At 32.0% G+C, this 21027-nt stretch overlaps 1 protein-coding gene across 1 annotated transcript; it reads left to right on the forward strand.

Annotated features, from left to right (window-relative positions):
- Positions 1 to 1657: 1657 nt before the first annotated feature.
- On the forward strand, positions 1658 to 20056 carry LOC112735774 (monooxygenase 1). Its single transcript, XM_025785279.3, has 6 exons — positions 1658 to 1776; positions 1872 to 2018; positions 2987 to 3040; positions 3386 to 3557; positions 18469 to 18703; positions 19527 to 20056. The coding sequence occupies exons 1-6, from the start codon at positions 1694 to 1696 to the stop codon at positions 20054 to 20056; spliced, it is 1221 nt and encodes a 406-aa protein (XP_025641064.1). The 5' UTR covers positions 1658 to 1693.
- The last annotated feature ends 971 nt before the right edge of the window (positions 20057 to 21027 follow it).

A 21027-nucleotide genomic window follows, 5' to 3' on the forward strand; every position in this document is an offset into this window, starting at 1 on the left:
ATTCAAATTTCAGAGTAGAAAAAAAATATCTTATAATATCACATCACATTTATGTAGATCTAAAAGTAAAAAAAGCTCAGATTTATTTCAATTTTTATTTATTAAGATGTTTTGTAATCCAATTTTATACTCATTTTCAACATGTAGTTTGGTATATATATATAAAGAATATTTATTTTCTTCTTTGGATTTAGATTCAATATTGTTTCTATTTGTAAGTGCTTTTTAATTATATATATGATTGAAATCTTTCTTGTGTCAAAACAATAGAAATAAAGTTTGTGCTTTTATTTTTATACATTTTAAATATATACATTTCAATAAAATTATATAGAAATACTAGTGGGACACCCTTATTCATACATATTTTTAATTTATTAGAAATATAATTATTTATATGTCTTCTTTAATTTTATTAATTTAAATTTTTAAAAAAAATAATATTATAATATAATATTAAAATTTTTATAAATTAAAAATTTAGAATTCGATTCTTATTAATCTCAAAGGAAAAAATTTCAGTATGACACTAATAAAAAGAAAAATAAAGTTTATGTAAAAATTTATACAAATTTTAAAGACTCTCTTATAAAAAAAAATGTATTAAAGATATAAATTATAACTATTTATATACTTCTTTTTATTTATTTAAATTTTTAGAATAAATAATTTTATAACATAATCAAGACTTGATTTTATAATTTTTATTTTTTGATAAAAAGGACAAGAAATATATGTTCAAATTTTAACAAGTAGTTCTTTCCCCAAGTCTGGACCCGCAAAAAGTTGGTGGGTATACAACAAGGAGACTATTTTGATAAAGACACTAAAAATATCTTTACATATGTGATGATATTATTGTGATGATATTATTAGACATCTTTATTAAATCGGTTAATAAGTTATTTTTTAATAAACCAGAATAAAATCGATTTATTACAGCAATAATAATAAACTCAATTGTCTGCAATATAATTATTAGACCCGATTTGATCCAATCAATTTACACAATCTGAATCGAATCATGTTTAAATTTTTTGATAAAAAAACAAATATATTCCTAAACTTTGTTTCAAAAAAACCAAAAAAAACTATAATTCAGTGGGTTATATAAATTGGTCGGTTCGACCGAATTTGATAACAATTAGATTTATTGTTATTGTTATAAAAAAATTAGTTTTATTGTTATTGTTATAAAAAAATTAGTTTTAGTCTGGTTTGTTAAAAAATTTAAAAATAACCACCTCATTCATACGTCCAATAATAATGCGACGCATAAATTTTATGGGAGCATCTCCATATAGTCTTTACGGGAGCTTCTCCATATAACAAGACCTATTGAACGAGATGAGACAGACTTAATTAATTATCAGGGAAAAATGATCCGCCTACATTGTTGAATTTATTTGCTCTCCATCTTTAAAGCATGTTAAATAAATTGTATACCCATTTGCCCAAGATGCATGCAAAGTATATTGGTTAGTTGTTGTTGAGATCAATTCGCTTAACTAAAGAAATCGCCAAACTTAGTTATCCTAAGTCAACACATGTAGTACACAGTTGATGAGTCACACAAATTCCTCATATGAACTACTCTACAGGTATATATATATATATATATATATATATATATATATATATAAAAGATCGATCTTGCTCTATTATCTCTCTTAACTTGAAAAACGCAAAGAAGATGGAGAATAGTGCAGAAGATGCTGAGATTGTGATAATAGGAGGTGGTATATGCGGGCTTGCAACAGCACTTGCCCTTCATAGGTTATTTTAATTAATCTTTATTGTCCATCCCTAATAATAAACTTAAATGATCTTTCATGACCTTTAATTTAATTATTATTAATAACTACATGCAGGAAGGGAATCAGGAGTTTGGTGTTAGAGAGATCAGACAAGTTGCGAGCTACAGGAGCAGCTATAATTATGCAGGCAAATGGCTGGCATGCACTTGATCAGCTTGGCGTTGCTTCATCTCTTAGACACACTGCCATTCCAATACAACGGTATATATATGTAGTGAAAACTCACCGTAGAATTATTTTTACGTAAAGGTGATAATTAAAAATTATTAAATGATTTTGACAAATTTAATTAAATTAACATCTAATAATTTTTTTATTATTATCTTTATACCAAGATAATTGTATGTGAATTTTCACCGATATTTATATTTTTTCTAGCTCATCGCTTAATAATACAAATGAATAAACATGTCTTATATGCCTAAAAAAAACCATCAACCAACAAATTTTAATTTATACTAAAAATAAATATTAATGGGAAAATAGACAAGTATGACTATGTTTAGATAATTAATTTTTAATTAGTTAATATTAGTTATTTTTATTATAAATTTATTTTTTTAAATTTATTTTTTTAAATTTAGAATTTAAAAATAATATTTAAGATTTCGAATTAAAATTTAAAATTTATAATTTAAAATAAAAAATAATTTTAAAAAATCAGTTGAAAAAATTGATTCCCTTGTTGAACTCAATAAATATAAGTGAGATATTACTGTTCATCACTTCTAATATTTAATTGAATGTGAACTAAGGTTATACTAATCTAAGAAATTTGTTAACTATTGTTAATTACGAATATCAAAAGAAATTTTTTTAATAATTTAATATTATAGTAATTAAAATTTTATTTATGATTTTCTTAATCAATATGCTTAGCAAGATTCTTAGCTAAATTAAACTCAAGCCCAGGATTATTTTGGAATGATGAGGAATGGTCTAACTTGTTACTGGTCATTGCCACCACCATCAAATTGCTGAGTATATATATTTTTATCTTTGAAGATTTCAAATTGTACCAAAATAAACCCAAAGAAAAAAAATTTCAAATGAGTATACAAATGAAAGTTTAATTTGTATTGGGAATGAAAGTATCAATAGGACCGATCTTCTTCTAGCTAGTATTCAGCTGATTGATCAACTCACTAAATATATACGTATAATTTCAGGGGGAAAACGATATTGCTTAGCGAGGCAGAAGAGGAAAAGGAAACACCTTTGGGGTGAGTTGAGTTGTGTACTCATAATTAGTAACAGAACGCAGAGTAGTCTCGTTGTTAATTAACATGATTATATATGGGAAAAAACAATATTTTTACCTATGAAAATTACAAACGTTGATAAAATTATCTAATAAGATCAAAATAAATTTTCCGCTCACAAAAAATTGAGTTTGCGTGCATATCAAAACTACTTAGACATTAAATACTCCTTAATTTTAACGTTAAGCGGGTAAAAATTTTATTTTGACCTTATATGAAAGTTTTGTCAATCCTCTTAATTTTAATAGGTAGAAAATAAAAAGTTGTTTTTTTCTGTATTATTGATTTATTGTTGTTAATAAACAGGACTAGTAAAGAATTTCGGTGTTTAAAGCGTGCTGATCTAATCAAAGCCATGGCCAATAACTTGCCGGTAGGAACTATACGCACGAGCTGTCAAGTGCTTTCCATTAAATTAGATCCTGTCACACATTTTCAACACCTTACGCTTAGCAATGGTACAATCCTTCAAGCCAAGGTATATATTTATAACTTTCTTTGACTTTGACTTTAACTTTGACTTTTCACGTTCCTTATTTAAAAATCATAGTATGTATGTATAATGATAAAATATACAAAATTGCATGTTAATAATTTTTTGTCAATAATTAACCAACACATTAAATTGGATTTGTTTGATTTATATTTTTATTATTTTTAATTTTAAAATTCTGTAGAGAATAAAATAAAATAAAGATGAAATTAGAAAATAAAATTTTATTATTTTTAATATTTTTTATAAAATTTTAAAAACAAAAAACACTGAAATAAAAACATAAATAATTAAGCAGGTTTCGAATTTTCGACGTGTTATCAATTTCTACATATGCATGCGTATACAAATTGACCAAAAGTATTCATACATAAATTATCATTGACCACCACTTCGTTAAGTATTACGTTAGTGAAAAAAGTGTTAGTCACCTAACAAAATTAACTACACTTTTTATTTGGGGAAGTTGAAAATGGAAGTTATTAGCAACTATACCTACTCAATTTGGGAAAGAAATCAGTTCTGCATTGTCGTGCTTAGTCTCATATATATATACATGAATAATGGGATGATGACTCAACTAATTGGTTGACCAACTAAGCGTTTACTAACTTCTAAATATAGCTAACAGCACTAAAACTAAATTAAATGACTAAATGAAGATTTAATTACAATCTACTTAATATCTAATACTTTTTCTCAAATTGGAGAAAAAATATTAATGATTCCTAGCTTGCTGATTAAGGACTTAAGTAAAGTCGGTTGGACAGACTTTGTTAGAAGATCTGCAACTTAATGAACTAATTTCACATGAACCAACTTTATTATGCTATCTTAAACTCTTTTTCGTGTGAAGTGACAATCCATTTTGATGTGTTTTGTACGCTCATAGAACGTGGAATTTTCAGTAATGTGTATGGCTGCCTTGCTATCACAAAAAATGAATGGTAGCTCTATTTTAACTTCAAACTCTTTGAGTAATTAACCTTGCAACCTACACAACCCCGACAGTAACATTAGCCAGAGCACGATATTCTACTTCTGCAGTAGATCTAGAGACCGTATCCTATTTCTTGAATTTTCAAGAAATCAAGGAATCACCCAAGAACACACAATAACCAGTTGTGGACCCTTGTTTCAGCACAACTTTCCCAATCAGCATTACTATAAGCCTTGACAGTCAAAGATGATGATGATGAAAACAACAATCCTTGGCCTGGAACAGCTTTCAAGTAGTGCAATACATGGTGTACCACATCCAAATGTGTAGTTCTTGGAGCAGACATGTATTGGCTGAGCTTATTCACTGCAAAATATATATCAGGTCTAGATATAGTGAGATAAAGCAGCCTACCAATCAACCTTCTATACTGTCCTGTATCCTCAAACAATTCACCACTTGAGGCATTCAATTTTACATTAGGGTCAAGTGACAATGAAGCAGATTTGCAATCTGAGAATTCAGTATCATCCAACAGAAATAGGGCATAATTTCTTTAAGAAAGACATATACCTTCTTTGGATCTTGCAATTTCTAAACCAAGAAAATACTTGAGAGGATCTAGCACCTTGAGTTTGAATATATCTTGCAGTATTTGATGTGTTTGAGCAATGGCTTATTCATCTTTGTTTGCCACTATGATGTCATCAACATAAACTAGTACTATTATAGGTTTCTTAGTTGTGCCTCGATGAAACAAAGAATAATTAGATTTTGATTGGATGAATCCAGCTCCAACCAGTGCAGTGGAGAATTTTGTGAACCATTGCCTTGATACTTGCCTTAAACCGTATATCGACCTGTTTAACTTGCACACTAGCTTCCCAATTTGATCCCCCTTGTTGAGATATCCTGGAGACAACTACATATATACTTCTTCATCAAGATTCTCGTTTAAGAAGGCATTATTTATGTCAAGTTGCAACAATTTTCAGTCTTTTATGGCTGTTATGGCAAGGAGCATTCTCACTGTGGTAAGTTTAGCCATAGGGGAGAAAGTGTCCTTGAAATCAATTCTTGCTTGTTATGTGTTACCCTTAGCCACCAATCTCGCTTTGCACCTATCAACTATACCATCTTGTCTCCTTTTCACCTTATACACCCACCTGCACCTGTAATCGATGAAATTCTTTCCTTTTGGGAGCTCTACCACCTCCCATGTTTTATTATTTTCCATTGCTTGCAATTCTTCAGCCATAGCTTGCTGCCATTGAGGGTACTTGGCAGCTTGGTGATAAAACTGTGGCTCATAAAACTCAGAGACTTGTAAGCAAAAATTCCAGTACGGGGTGCATAACTGGGTATAAGAGTAGTAGTTGACCATTGCCAAAGGTGAAGTAACATTGTTGATTGATAATCTAACAAATAAGTTGGTTGTCGGTGAAGTTTAGTGCTCCTTCTAATTTGTTGTTCTTCATTCTAAAGTTGGTGACCTTATTGGATAGGAGATGGAGGAGGCTCCTATAATAGGGTTGAGTTGTCTGAAGGAGCAAGGGAGGGTCTACGGAGTGCATAGTCAACAAAAGGATCAGATTCTTGAAGCTCCTTATTATCAAACTTGAAGGAAAAGTTTAGTTTATGAAAACCACATCCCTTGAAATAAAAAAATTCTTGGACTTAATATCATACAATTTATATTCTTTGTAGCCTTTTGGATAACCCGTGAACACAGCCAGTGTAGCGCGCGGAGTGAATTTGTTTCTAAATGAAGGTAAAGTTGAAGCATAAGCAAGACATCCAAACACTTTCAAATATGCATAGGATGCATCCTTTTTGAAAAAGATTTTGTAAGGTGATTGCCAATTCAATAGCGGGGAGGGGGTTCTGTTAATAAAGAATGCCGCTGTAGTGACACAATCTCCCCAAAATCTTATTGGAATTTCATATTGATAAAATAAACTCTTTGCCACATTGAGGAGGTATTAGTGTTTTCTCTCAATCACTGAGTTCTGCTGAGGTCTTTTCACACAACTAAACTGATGAAGAGTTCCTCTCATTTGTAGAAATTCAATGAGTGAGAGTTTTGGTGCATTATTCGATCTCAACTTCTTAATATTGCAGCCATATTGAGTTTGAACCATGGCAAAAAATCTTTTATAATTGTTGTTGTCTCAGGTTTTGATTTCATCAAGTGTATCCATGTATAGCGTCTATGATCGTCCACTAACATTAGAAAATATTTCTCCCAATTAGGTGAAAATCTGATAGGGACCCCAGGTGTCACAATGAACAAGAGTGAAACAATTTGCTTCTTGGTTATTGTTTAATATGAAGGGAAGCCTCTTTTGCTTGGATAAAGGACACATCTCAAAAAACAGATCAACATTAGTAACTAAAGAAGTACATTTTACATCAGGCAAATGTTTCAAAAAGAGAAATTGACAAGTGACCTAATCTATTGTGCCATATTTTGGCATCAATTAGATTACAAATATCAGCTGCAGCTAAAATATTGCTAGATGAGGCTTTATTAGATATAGGCTTTTCATCAAAATAACCTATTCAAGAATTCTGAATACACATATAGACCATGTATCAATTCACCTTTCCCAATCATCTTGGAGTTCAGGTAGTCCTGAATGATAAAACCAGAATCAGACAATGTGATGTATAAGTGTTATTTCAATAAAAGAGAGCTTATTGAAATCAAGTTGATCTTGAAAGAAAGAACATATAGCACTTCTGTTAAAATAAGACTTTTCGATAGTTCAACTGTACCTGAAGCAAGTACTGGTATTCTAACATGATTTAGTAGAACCACACATCTATTTGTGAACCAAATTTTAAGAACAAATCTTTCCAAAGAACAAGTAACATGACATGTAGCTCCTAAGTCTAAAATCCAAGATTTTAGAGTAATGTGAAAAGTTATAGCAGTAGAAAAGAATTTACCTTCTATTGTGCCTGAAGCTTTAGTAGTGACATTTTGTGGCACGTATTGTTGAGTAGAGAACAATGTTAAGAGCTACTGATATTGTTGTGGAGTAAGCTAGATATAACACCCTACCATATAAAACCTTACGCTGTAGTCGTAAGTCAGAGGTGGCGAGGTATTACGAACTCTAAAAACAAAATACATACGTATATTTGAAAGGTAATAATATAGCTAGGAGCCTGTGAAGAAAGACGACAGAACAAATAATCACATAACACTAAAAAATGTCAACGATATACATAAACGATATATATATATATATATATATATATATATATATATATATATATATATATATATATATATATATATATATATATATATATAATTCAAAAGGAGATACATAACGATTACTAGTCTCGACCTGCAAAGACAAGGTCGGCTAGAAAGTATAAAACAACCCAGAACTCCAGAAGTAAACAAAATACAACCTGTTTCTCCATAAATTAGCCTCTAAGAGAGATATACATACATACATATACATACATATATACAAAACATATATATATATATACACACAAAAGTGGAGAAATAATCATCTAAGTACAAAATAAAGAGGAGTCTTCGCTTTCCACAAAGAGTCTGACATGCTCAACGAGGTGCACCACGTCCTGCATCTGAAAAATAAAATCCAACAACAGGTAAGAACCCAAATGTTCCTAGTAGGATAATAATTTCAAATAGAGATATATAAAAAGATATGAACCCATTAGGCAATCCTAAACTCCAATCAGCACAAGGTTCAAGCTTAGGATTCTTTTCTAAACCAAACAGAAAAAACTCTATCAGATACTTCAAGTTTATCCTTTACTTGTTTCTTCATTAATGGAGTTTCTTAATACAATAATACTTCTCTCGCAGTTATAGACTAAGAATTTTGAGTTAAACAATTTATTCATTGGCCTTAAATTGACACCGCCATAATCTCTTCTCCATCTGTTAATCATCTCAATCTCTAACAATTGTCAACTCGCCAAACTTGGCTACGACTCAAAGTTATAAATCTCATCATCATCCATCTCATATTGATTATTCTCTACATTTAGTCTCAACCTCAACCCGGAGCAAGTGGGGCGAACCACTGCATCTACACAGAGAGCCTCAATCTCAATCAAATTCATTTTTCATCATACAATCATATCAATACATCACATAAGTAACAACCCTCATCGTCACCACCGCCAACATAAGGGATCTCTCAGTTGTTCAAACACATACAAAGCAATACAAGAAATACACAAATAGAGAGAACAGATAAGGCAATTAGGTCAAGTAGCATATAGATACAATTAATCAACAAGGCAAGCCAAAAAGAAGATGCACACCCAATCAATACACACAAATGCAAATGATGCATGCCTGTCTTACTGGCCATGAGCTCACATGTTGGTTAAAACGTTAGAACCCAACACATCCGATAGCTAACTCGGATATGGAACACCACAACACGGAGCAAGTGGGACTAAACCGCAATCCTTGCCTCTTATCCACTTAACCTGGAGCAAGTAGCACAAACCTCAACCTTTGCATCTTACCCATATGGGTGTTTAAAAATCTTAACCTGGAGCAAGTGTGACAAATCCCAACCCTTGCATCTTATCCAAGTGTCTCAAGTCTCAACCTGGAGCAAGTGGGACAAACTACCACCTTTGCATCTTACCCAGGCAGGTATTTAACTGCTTAACCTGGAGTAAGTGGAACGAAATCACAACCCTGCATCTTACCCAGGTGCCTCAAATATTGACCCGAAACAAGTGAGACAAAGCTACACCCTTGCATCTTACTCAGGTGCCAAAGCAATTCAAATTAGTATGCAAGAGGGATAACACCCAGACCTTGCCAATCTGGCCAATCAGACCATACTCAGTCATTATCAATGTCTTTTAGTAATTTCATAAGTTATTAAACTCATTAACTACATCCCTTTATCAATTTATCAAACAATGGATTTATTAATCTCAATTCTTTATCAAATAATCAATTTTATTTTTTCGTGAGTGGGATAATACCACCGTCCTCACTGTGGGCGGGACAAGGCCACCATTTCAACTTAACCCGAAGTAAGTGGGACAAACCATCATCTTTGCATCTTACCCAGGTGTTTCAACTCTCAACCTAGAACAAGTAGGACAAACCACAATCCTTACATCTTACCCAGGTAATAAATCATTAATCATTAACTTTAATCAATTCCACAAATTATTAGATAGTTTAATCTCCATTCGTTATTAATTCCCCAAGTTTAAGTTCATTAACCCCAGTCTTTTATCAATTTGCCAATCCTTTAAGATGTGAGTGAGATGGAACCGCCGTCCTCATAGCGGACGGGATAAAACCACCATCAACGTTCCTCCAGTTAACTAAGCGATTAATCCAGAAATAATTAAATTTAGTTTGTTGGACTTAGCCACACCCTATCTAGGGCTTAAAAATGAGTTTTTGGAGTTCATTTAGAGGTTACAAGAGTTTACAAGTGTTCCGGGAAGGCTAAACAGTAAAAAACAGAATTTATTAAAAAAAAATAGGACTTGTGCGTACACATCGTCCTTGTGCGTACGCACAAGTCAAAACGCCATTCCCGTTTTGTGCGTACGCATCCTCTTCTGCGTACGCACGACTTGTAAAATTTCTTATTGTGCATACGCACCCTTCTTACATACGCATGAGCACTTTTCCATGTTCTGTCCAGTGTGTACGCATCATACTGTGCGTGGGCACGCATACTCGAAATTCTGATTTGCACACATACTAGAAATTCTGATTTGCTGCACTTTCTCTACAAAATTCTATTTTTCCTCATTCTTATATGGTTTTAGATCTTTCCACTAGCTTTAATTTAAGACTAATTTCATTCAATTCCGAACTCTAGCGCCAAGTTATGTCCCGTCGAAGTTGGTTAAAAACTGATTTTTACCAATATTGAACCTTTACTCAATTTCACCAAAATCTCAATTCAATTCAAACCAAAACTATACCAATGCCATTTCTAAACATTCTAACCCTCATTCATGAATCCACCATCATTCCATACCTAATAGATCGATTCTCAATCAAGTAATCCTTATCAACTCAATCGCACCTTTAACACACATACTTATGCAACAATATATCACAACCAACTCAATCAATCATCATTATTGCATTCATTGCAATATAATCACTCTACTACTTACCTCCACTTACCATATGGGGACTCCTCACCTCATTACGGTCTCCGACCCAATATCCACATCAATTATTATTATAACAAGTAAAACTACAATCTCATATTCAATTTCATTCAAACAATCACATTTTTCACATCAAACATTCAATTCACAAAATCACACTAACACATAACTCATTATCAACATACATCATTCTATTCAATCCTATCCTAGGGCAATTAACCTAGACATTCACATAACTTTACATAATGCCTACCTGAAACTAAAACATGTACCTTCGTTGACGACGACCGACACCCTTGAATCATTTTCTCTTCCAGTAATTCGAAGCTTCACCCAACGTCAATCAAACCTCTACAAATACTCTGCAACCAAATCAAGACACAAAATTACAACACAACTCAACCCAAACAAGCCATCATTCTTCATTTAATCTAGTTATACCAATTTAATTCACATTTCAAGCTAGGATTTTACTTAAAAATATGGATAATGAAAGGATTAGGCTTTCTTACCTTAACACACTTGAAATTGGAATAGAACCCACTTGGAATCTATGCTAGAGTACCTCTAAAGAACTAAAATCACAATACCTCAACACTATATACTCCAAAAATGTAAAATTGAAGAGAATGAAAAATTGGCAAAGGTTTCATGTTTACTTACTACAATACCTAAATAAAATTAAAGAAAGATCCGAGTCGAATGCGTGGCCGCAAACGGCTCGTCAATCAGAGTTTCGGATTAGAAATTATGAGCAATTGAAGGAGATGGTGAATAGTGCTGAAAGTGTGATAATGAATGGGGTGTGTGCTGAATGCTAAGTGTGGAGGGAGGTTTTATATGGGGCATTAGGCCCAAGTGTGGCCCAAATTTTGGTGCGTTTGGTCTAATTTTGTATCAAAATCTTTAAGATTATTGTTTTAATTTGCAGTCTAAATATTTTATTTTCCTAAATTATATATTTTAATTTCTTAATTTTTTCTTTCATAATTAAATTATTAATTATACTTTAATCGAGTTTTACACTGGAGGGGATGTCTTGATGGGCATCAACATGGTTGACCCGAAGCATTGCTGGTGCTTGCTTTTTGTAATTCGGTGGGTATCCATGCAGCTTGTAATACTTGTTCTTGGTGTGACCAAGAAGTCCACAATGAGCAAAGAGTGGCTTATCTTTCTTTCTTGGTCTTGTCTTAGAGCTTGATTGTGCATCCTTCACGGTAAAGGCCATTTGTGCCTCATTGCTCAGTTGAGAGGTTAGTGACAAACCCCTTTGCCTTTCTTTTTGAATAATCAGTGAGAACACTTCAGGAATATTTGGCAGTGGATACATTAACAAGATTTGGCTTCTCACTTGCTGGTAAGCATCATTCAGTCCCATGAAGAACACAAAAACATATTCTTCATCAGCATGAGCTAAGAATTTTCGTGCACCTCCACATGTACACCGCAAGGAAGGACAAAAGTGGCATAACTCTTCCCAAACACATTTGAGTTTGGTGAAGTATTGAGAGATTGTAAGTGCATTTTGCTTGTAATTCATCAATTCTTTGCGAAGCTCATAGATGCGAGGACCGTTCTTTTGTTGAAAGCAGTGATTAAGATCTGTCCAAATTTCATGTGATCCAGCAAAAATCAAGTTGGAAGTAATTTCTTTGGATATGGAATTGAGAATCCAAGTGCCTAAGCGTATCTCATGTCATAAAATCACTCATCCCAAAAGCTTAAGCTGATTTTGGGTTCACCAATGATTGAACTCTTGACCTTTCGGATCTAGAACTCTAATACCATGTCATGAAACCACTCATCCCAAAAGCATAACCTGATAGGACAATGTAACACTAATGGTCATATCTCTAATACTTTCTAAACCTCTATTATACACATTGTACGCTTAGGCCATTAGCTCCCTATACTTTCTCATCTGATATATATACATGAATAATGGAATGATGACTTAGCTAATTAGTTGACCAACTAAGCAGAGTTAAGCCCCAAAATGGTCCCTGAGATTGGCGTCGTGCACTAAAATTGTCCCTGAGATCCCAATTGCACCAATTACGTCCCTGAGATTGAGAAAAGTGCACCATATTAGTCCATCACCCATTTTCCCTTAACGACGTGATGACATGGCTAGATGACGTGGATGGTAAATGACACGTGTCACTCCATGATTTGGCCACGTGTAATGATATGATGATGTGGTGACCAGTGACACGTGGCATGCTGACGTGGATAGTTGTGCCACGTGTCACAATGTTATTTGGCCACGTGTCCGTTTGTGCCACGTGTCGCGACAGTATTCGTCTACGTGTCATCTATTATGTCATTGTTGTAAATGCACCAAATTAGTCCCTCACTTTGCATTAAGTGACTCATTTTAGTCCCTGAAATTGAATGTCGTGCACCAAATTAGTCCCTTCACCAATTTTTTCTCATTTTTTTTAAATTTGAAATTTTCAATATCTTAGATGCACTAATTTCAATTCTATTTTTTCATATATCATTTAAATACAAGTGCTTTCATAAAAATTTGTAAGATTTTAGTTTTAATTATATAATTTTTTTAATAATTGAACATTGGTAATTTTTGTAATATATAAGTATGTTATTATAAAAAAATAATTATATGATTGATTGGATACTTTTTGTTTTCATAAAAAAAACATGTGCTTTTAACAAGAAATCAATAATTAAAATATATATATTTTTTATTCTTATGAAGTACACGTTTTCGTTATGTGTAAATGAGCTAGATTGAAGGTATTTCAAGCACTCTCACTATCATCTCCGACCTTTGCAGTATAAATAAAAGAGGTCGGAGATGGTAATGAGGGAAACTTGAAATGCCTTCACGTCAACTCCAAGACGTCGGTTAGAGGTATCTGCAAGAGAAAAAAATATTTTATAAAAGTACTGAAAGAGGTCGGAGATAGTAGTGAAGGTGCTTGAAATACCTTCACGTCAACTCCAAGTCGACGGTTCACTACAAGAAAAAGGCGCATTTGTAACAAAAAATATTGTTACAAATTTTGATTTTGAAGGTATTTTTCGTGACAGTCAATTTTTTTCCTATCAAAAAATTTTGTTACAAAACGTAACATGATTTTGTAACATTTTTTTTCTTTAGTTACGAAAGCAAATTAATTATTTTGTAACAACTTTTTTTTATTACAAATTACATGCATAATTTATTAAATTATTTTTTCAATTAACTAATAAATTAACGATTTTAATAAGCAAGTTTACATGTATATAATATGCAAAAACATACATAAGTCAAACAAGATCCTTTTAGCTAAAATTGAAACAAAATAACATTAGCTAGTGAGTACATTGATTAGTTCAACCAAAACATAAAAGTTCTAACATAAAAGTTCAACCAAAACATAAAAGTTCTAACATAGATTAGTGTCTTTATGCATCAAAACATTCTTGAGCCCTCAAGGTAGCATATGGTCACCATTTTAGCACTCCTATAAATAAAAAAAAAACCGAAACAAAAAAGTTAGAAACAAGATATAACACTAATTATAATTTTTTCACTAAGTTTTATCCAAAATATTTAGAAAAATTTCGGTAGAACCTCCCCTAAAATTTGGATATTTCCATCGTCCACGGTTCCAACAAACACAACCAATTCACAACTTATGTCTCAGTCATACCCAACCAAATTTATCAAACCAAATAATAGGACATTTGTCATTTTTCAACCATGACACAAGTAAAATGTGATAAATAGATCCATATACAAATTAAAGTATACTAATATAAAATGGGAATCATCTACGAGTTCAAAACTTAGAAGTTAAAATTAACTAATTCCTTAAGAATATATTCTCAGAGTTCAAAACTAGCCAATCAAAAATACAAATTATCAAGAATTAATAATTCAATATATAAACTTGGGCTAACTAATCACAATTGCATTAGTACCTTAGAATAATACTCAATTGCATTTTTGAAGTCCTTGTCTCCAAATGCAATATCCCCAAACTTTTTTGTGTTCAATATATCTTGCACTTGTTGTGTCCACTCTTGAAAGAAAGCTGCAACAACATTCTCGGTTAATTGACAAGAGAAACCACAAAAGAAGTTGGTAGAACAAGATATACAATTATAGTCTTGTGAGAAATTACCAAAGGTTTGTGCTAATCAACATCTCAGTACAAATAGAAGAAGAAAAAACAACCAACATAAAAAGTAGATCCAGCCTTGTACACAAATTTATGGTCATTGAGAAAAGCAAAAAAAAAAAACATATAACAAATTAATGGCTTAAAAAAATGTGAAACGTTAAAACAAGAACAAAAAAAACTAAGACATGGAAATTGAACATTTTTGTACCTCTCTCCCTCCGCGAGCTCGCACCGGTGACGGCCTCCTCGCGGCTCCATGATGGCGATGATGGAAAGCCTGCACCAGACGCGATGGCAGCTCTCTCCCCCTCAGCGATCTCTGGCCTGACCCACGGCTCTTCTCTCCACGCATCTTCTCCCGGCGAAATCGACGGCAATGGCGAGGCATGTGACGGCGGCTTCCGATGGCCTGACCCACGGCTTCCAATAAATTATTAGGACCATCAGCCATCCAGAGACAACAAATTACCTCAATTTTAGAAATGAACCTACATAGGATACACTTGCTTAGATAACATAAGCCTGGATAACATTTTGACATACTTAGGATACACTTGCTTCACCAACCAAGTAGAAAAGGAACTTGTTAGTTGTTACTTCTAATCCAAACATGAACAATACATATTGATGACAAAAACTGCAAATGAATCAATGAACATACAAGTATACAAGGGCACTGTATGCCAAGTAAGGAACATACTGCATAAAAGTAAAACACTTTCCCGTATTAATAATTAAACATTAGCTAGAAACCTTACAGAATAATAAGGAATTAAAAAAACTTACAGAATAAGCCAATTATCAATGTCAGCAAGATCATCACAAATAGAATAAAGAACAAAATTAGAATTCAATACTAATAATAACAAGCAATGCTCAAATGTGACATCAGAAAGCTTCTAACACAATCACCAAGTTCAAAAATGAGAGATCAGGGCTGACAATACACCCGCGAACAGACTTTCTCCTACGCTCTCCATTGCGCCTTCCATATCCACTGAAGCAAGGAGTTCCTGCCCAGATGCATGGCAATCAACATTAAGTAAGTCAAAAGAGCTAAAAACACTTGGTAATGAAAACTATGAATTGTACACCCTACTTATAGCAAGACAAAGCCAAAATGAATAATCATACCTCTGTGAAGCAAAAGACGAACACGACCAGGGGTCAACACTCCTTGCTTCATTGGGAATCCTTGCTTATCACAGCCACCGGTGATTTTGAAGACATAGGGTTAATTATGTAATCGATATCAATAGATGAATCTGAAAAAAATACTACATTTGCACTAACAGCAATGGGGCAAAAATTACAAAGCTTCAAATTATAACAAGAAATTCGGAGCACTATAATGTATAAAGCAAAAATAGAAGAAGCACTATTCCAGAGCACTGCCACTTCAAAGTGGCATTCTTTAACATAACACAGTATACAACACAAGAACAACAACAATAGCAATAAGAAAGAATTGAAAAGAGGAACGGTGACTCCACGAACGGCGACTGGGCACAGCAGGGCGAACAGAGCCTCCTCCTTTTTCCTCCGTCTTCCTCTCTCCACGCGTCTGTCTCTCCTGTGCGTCCTCAGCGTCGTCCATGATGGGAGATGCGACGGCGGTGGAAGCTGGCAACGACCCGCTCGCGATGAAGACGACGACGGCGGCGGCTTCCCTCGGCGACAGCAGAACGCAAACTGACGGCGACGATGGAGGCATAGCGGCGCTCCTTCCTAGCGGAGCTCTTCCTCTCGCTCAACGTCTCCTCCTTCCTGACAGCGACACGACGGCGCGGCGGCAATGATGCCCACCGGCGCCATCCTCCCTCTTTCCCCTCTCCTTCTCTTGTTCTCTGATTCCAGCTTCCCCCTTTCTTTTCCTTTCTTTCCCTTCCCGTTCTTCCCTTTCTCTTGCTGTGTGTGTGTGTTTTTGTGTTGTGTGAGTGCATTCAAAGGAAAGGGGGGTGTGAAGGCTAGGGTTAAGGTGAGTGAGTGGGGGTGAGTAGGGTTAGAATAAAATTAGATTTTTTTTTTGTGACTTAACAAAATTAGAGTTAGAATTTTTTATTTGAGAATTAGGAATTGTTTTTGGAAAAAATATAAAATTAAAAATTTTTGGATAAATTAAAATTTAGTAATTTTAATTAAATATAGAGTATTAAATATTTATAAAAATTATATAAATTTTAATTAATTTTAAATTTAAAATTTTATCGCTTTGATTTGATTATTTTTTGATAAATAAATTTTTGAAAATAAAATCATGAATAGTAAAAGTGAGGATTACAATTAGAGTTTTTATTTTTTAATTTTAATTATTTTATTTATATTTAATAATTAATTTATTTAATTTAAAAAATTAATTTTTAGTCAATATTTAAAACTTAGTTATTAGTAAAAATTATATACTAGTTGTATAAAAAAATATAAAATAATATATACTATTTTTAAAAATTAATCATTTAATCTTGAATTTTTTTTTATAAAAAATAATTAATTAATATAAATAATATTTTAAAATATTAAATTTTTAAAACAAAATAAAATTATCTTAAAGATTTAAATATTTCAAAATAATTTTTTTTAGTTACGAAAATTCTTGTATTTTCTGATAAACAAATAATTTGTTACAAACAATATTGAATTTCGTGACAAATTAATTTTTTGTTACAAAATATTATAAAATTTTGTAACAAAACATTGTTTCATTACAAAAGCCAATATAATTTGTAACAAAAATATTAAATTGTTACAAAATAACAAAACGTTTTGTAACAAATTATATTGTTGTTACAAAACATTATTATTATGTAACAATCACTAATTTTGTTACAAAAAACTAATTTTTTGTAACAATTTTAAATTTGTTACAAAGTTTTTGTTACAAATATTCCATTTTCTTGTAGTGGTTAAGATATTCGCAAGAGAAAAAATATTTTATAAAAGCACTTTTATTTGAATAACATGTGAAAAAATAGAATTGAAATTAATGTATTCAAAAATATTAAGAATTTTGAATTTATAGAAAAAAAATAAAAAAATATTGGTGAAGGGACTAGTTTGGTGCACGACATTCAATTTCAGGGACTAAAATGAGTCACTTAATGCAAAGTGAGGGATTAATTTGGTGCATTTACAACGATGACATAATGGATGACACGTGGACGAATACTGTCGCAACACGTGGCACAAACGGACACGTGACCAAATAACATTGTGACACGTGGCACAACTATCCACGTCAGCATGCCACGTGTTACTGGTCACCACATCATCATATCATTACATGTGACCAAATCATGGAGTGACACGTGTTACTTACCATCCACGTCATCCAGCCATGTCATCACGTCGTTAAGGAAAAATGGGTCAGGGACTAATATGGTGCACTTTTCTCAATCTCAGGGACGTAATTGGTGCAATTGGGATCTCAGGAACGATTTTAGTGCACGACGCCAATCTCAGGGACCATTTTGGGGCTTAACTCCAACTAAGCATTTACTAACTTCTAAATATAGCTAACAACACTAAAGCTAAATTAAATGACTAAATAAAGGTTTAATTACAATCTACTTAATATCTAATAGAAGTGTAACATGATAATTGACAAGTAAGTACAATTAGTAACATTATATTGTATCTCTGTTTTTACATGGAGGCTGTTATTGGATGCGACGGGGTGAATTCTATAGTTGCAAGCATGGTTGGTTTGCGGCCAGTGAGGTTCTTGCCCCTCTCAACTTGCGTTGCACGAGGCTTCACATATTATCCTGATGGTCATCAATTTGGTGCTGAGTTTGTTATGATAATCAAAGATCAAGTTCGACTTGGAAGGGTTCCAGTGTCTTATAACCTCGTTTACTGGTTCGTCACAAGGCCCTCGACTAATCAAGGTCATTTACTTTCATCTAATCACCCCACCCCTATTTTATTATCGGATCTTATTAATGTAGTTTAAGAACTCATTTTATTAAGAGTATTATAAAAATATTTTATCAAAGAAAGTTATTAAAAATAATTTTTATATAAAAATCTAAATAATTTTTATTATTATATTATTTAAATATGTTTTTAGAATATAAAATAACTAAATTTTTTGTTATTTGTTTGTTTAAGAAAGCTTCAAATATTAGGTGAATGAGTAAAAATCAAGAGAAGAAAAAAAGAATTTAAAAATTATGAGAAATATTAGTTGAAATGTTGATTTTGTATATTTTCTTAAAACAATTAACCTTTATTTCTCAATTTAATTATTCGATTAAAACAAAAATAAAGATATATTATAAGAATGTACTTATTATAAGAATAATAATATTTACCTAATTTTCGGTCTACACAAATTATTGAATTAAACTTAAAATAAAATAACAAATTGTTTTAGTCTTAATATTTTGATTAAATTCTAATTTTATTTTTAATAATTGAAGTTGATTTTTTTTTTAGTATTTTATTTCGTCTTATTTCAAAATCGTTTTGTATAAAAATAAAATATTTTAAATATTAAAAATATAATTAAAATTTAATCCAAATAATAAAGGCTAAAATAACTTTTACCTAACAAAAATATAACTTTTCTATTTTCTAGGTTACCTCTATTTTTTGTCATGTCTTTGTAATTTCTATTTCAAGACTCCTACTTATAAGTTATAACACAACAATTTTGACGATTTTGGATCGGAGGAGAACTAATAATCATGTTTGATCCCATAAAAACAGATTCAACCATTTCAAAAAACCCAGTTCTTATGAGACAATCTTTAATGGATTCACTGAAGGATTTCCCGGCACACACAGTGGAGATGATAAGAAATTGTGATATGAACATGTTGCATCTCACGGACTTGAAGTACCGCCCCCCATGGGACTTACTTCTTGACAACTTCAGGAGAGGGACAGTGACGGTGGCCGGCGATGCCATGCACGGCACAGGGCCATTCATTGCACAGGGTGGCGCAGCATCCATAGAAGATGCAATTGTTCTAGCTAGATGCCTAGCAAAAAAGATGCACAATAATGATGCTAATAAGAGAGTGCAAGTAGAAGATAATACTCTCATAGAGGAAGCATTTGATGAATATGTGAAAGAAAGGAGGATGAGAATTTTTTGGCTCTCTTTAAATTCTTTCCTTATTGGGAAGAAGCTTGATGCACAATCCCTCGTAGTGAAAGTGATTATCCTTGCCCTCATTGTTGTTCTATTTAGAGATCCCGATTGGCATATCCACTATCAGTGTGGAACTCTATGACAAGAAGAAGATTTAAGGTTGTGTTTGGTTAGAGTATTTTAAAATTTTAAAGTATTTGGAATGTTATATAATTACATTTTCATAATTTAATTATATGTAATTTTAAAATGTTTTGTTTGTATATATGTATAACAAGATAATTAAGTGAATGAGATATATACATGATATCAATCAAGTTTTAAAAGTGGATAATTCACATAGACAAATTAATTGAGGAAAAAAAGTACACAAATGTCTTAAAGTGAAACTGGTTACATGTCTGTATTGTTTTTATATTTATGTAAATCGAATTCAATTGATTCCATTTATACTTTTTCAATGTAAATCAAATAAATTATATTTGAATTATTAGGCTCAGTACTAAATCGAAATAAGTAAATTTAATTTAGTAGTAATACTCTTTTAAAGGAACTCAATCCATAGTAAATCGAAGCAAAGTAGTTTGATCTAGCCCATAATAAATCGAAACAATTGAATTCGATTTATAGACTATAGTAAATCGAATAAATTGAATTCGTTTTATAGTTGATGAAGCCTTAGGTAAATCGAATTAAGTAAATTTGATTTAGCCTATATATATATATATATATATATATATATATATATATATATATATATATATATATATATATATATAGAATTTGAATTAGCTTGTTTCAAATTACAACCACAATTTTCTCCTCTTCCAACAACCCACGTGAGAGAAAAGTGAGGTCTCAACACGACAAGATTTAAAACTGTGGATATGGAAGATGATCCCGATCATATCTACTGTTTGGATAGAGTTGCTTATATTGCTGGTAGCATCAATGAAGAGGTTAGTAAAGGAATTTTTTTGCTTCAAGATAGATTAAAAATGTTAGTAATATTAAGTCGCTTAGAGTATTTGATTATAATTGTTAGTTAAAATTTTTAAACTTAGGTATAAATGTTAATTAGAGTAATTACTTAGAATTATGTTAGAATTTTGA

The sequence above is a fragment of the Arachis hypogaea genome, chromosome 13 (assembly GCF_003086295.3).
Source record: "Arachis hypogaea cultivar Tifrunner chromosome 13, arahy.Tifrunner.gnm2.J5K5, whole genome shotgun sequence".
Lineage (NCBI taxonomy): Eukaryota > Viridiplantae > Streptophyta > Magnoliopsida > Fabales > Fabaceae > Arachis > Arachis hypogaea.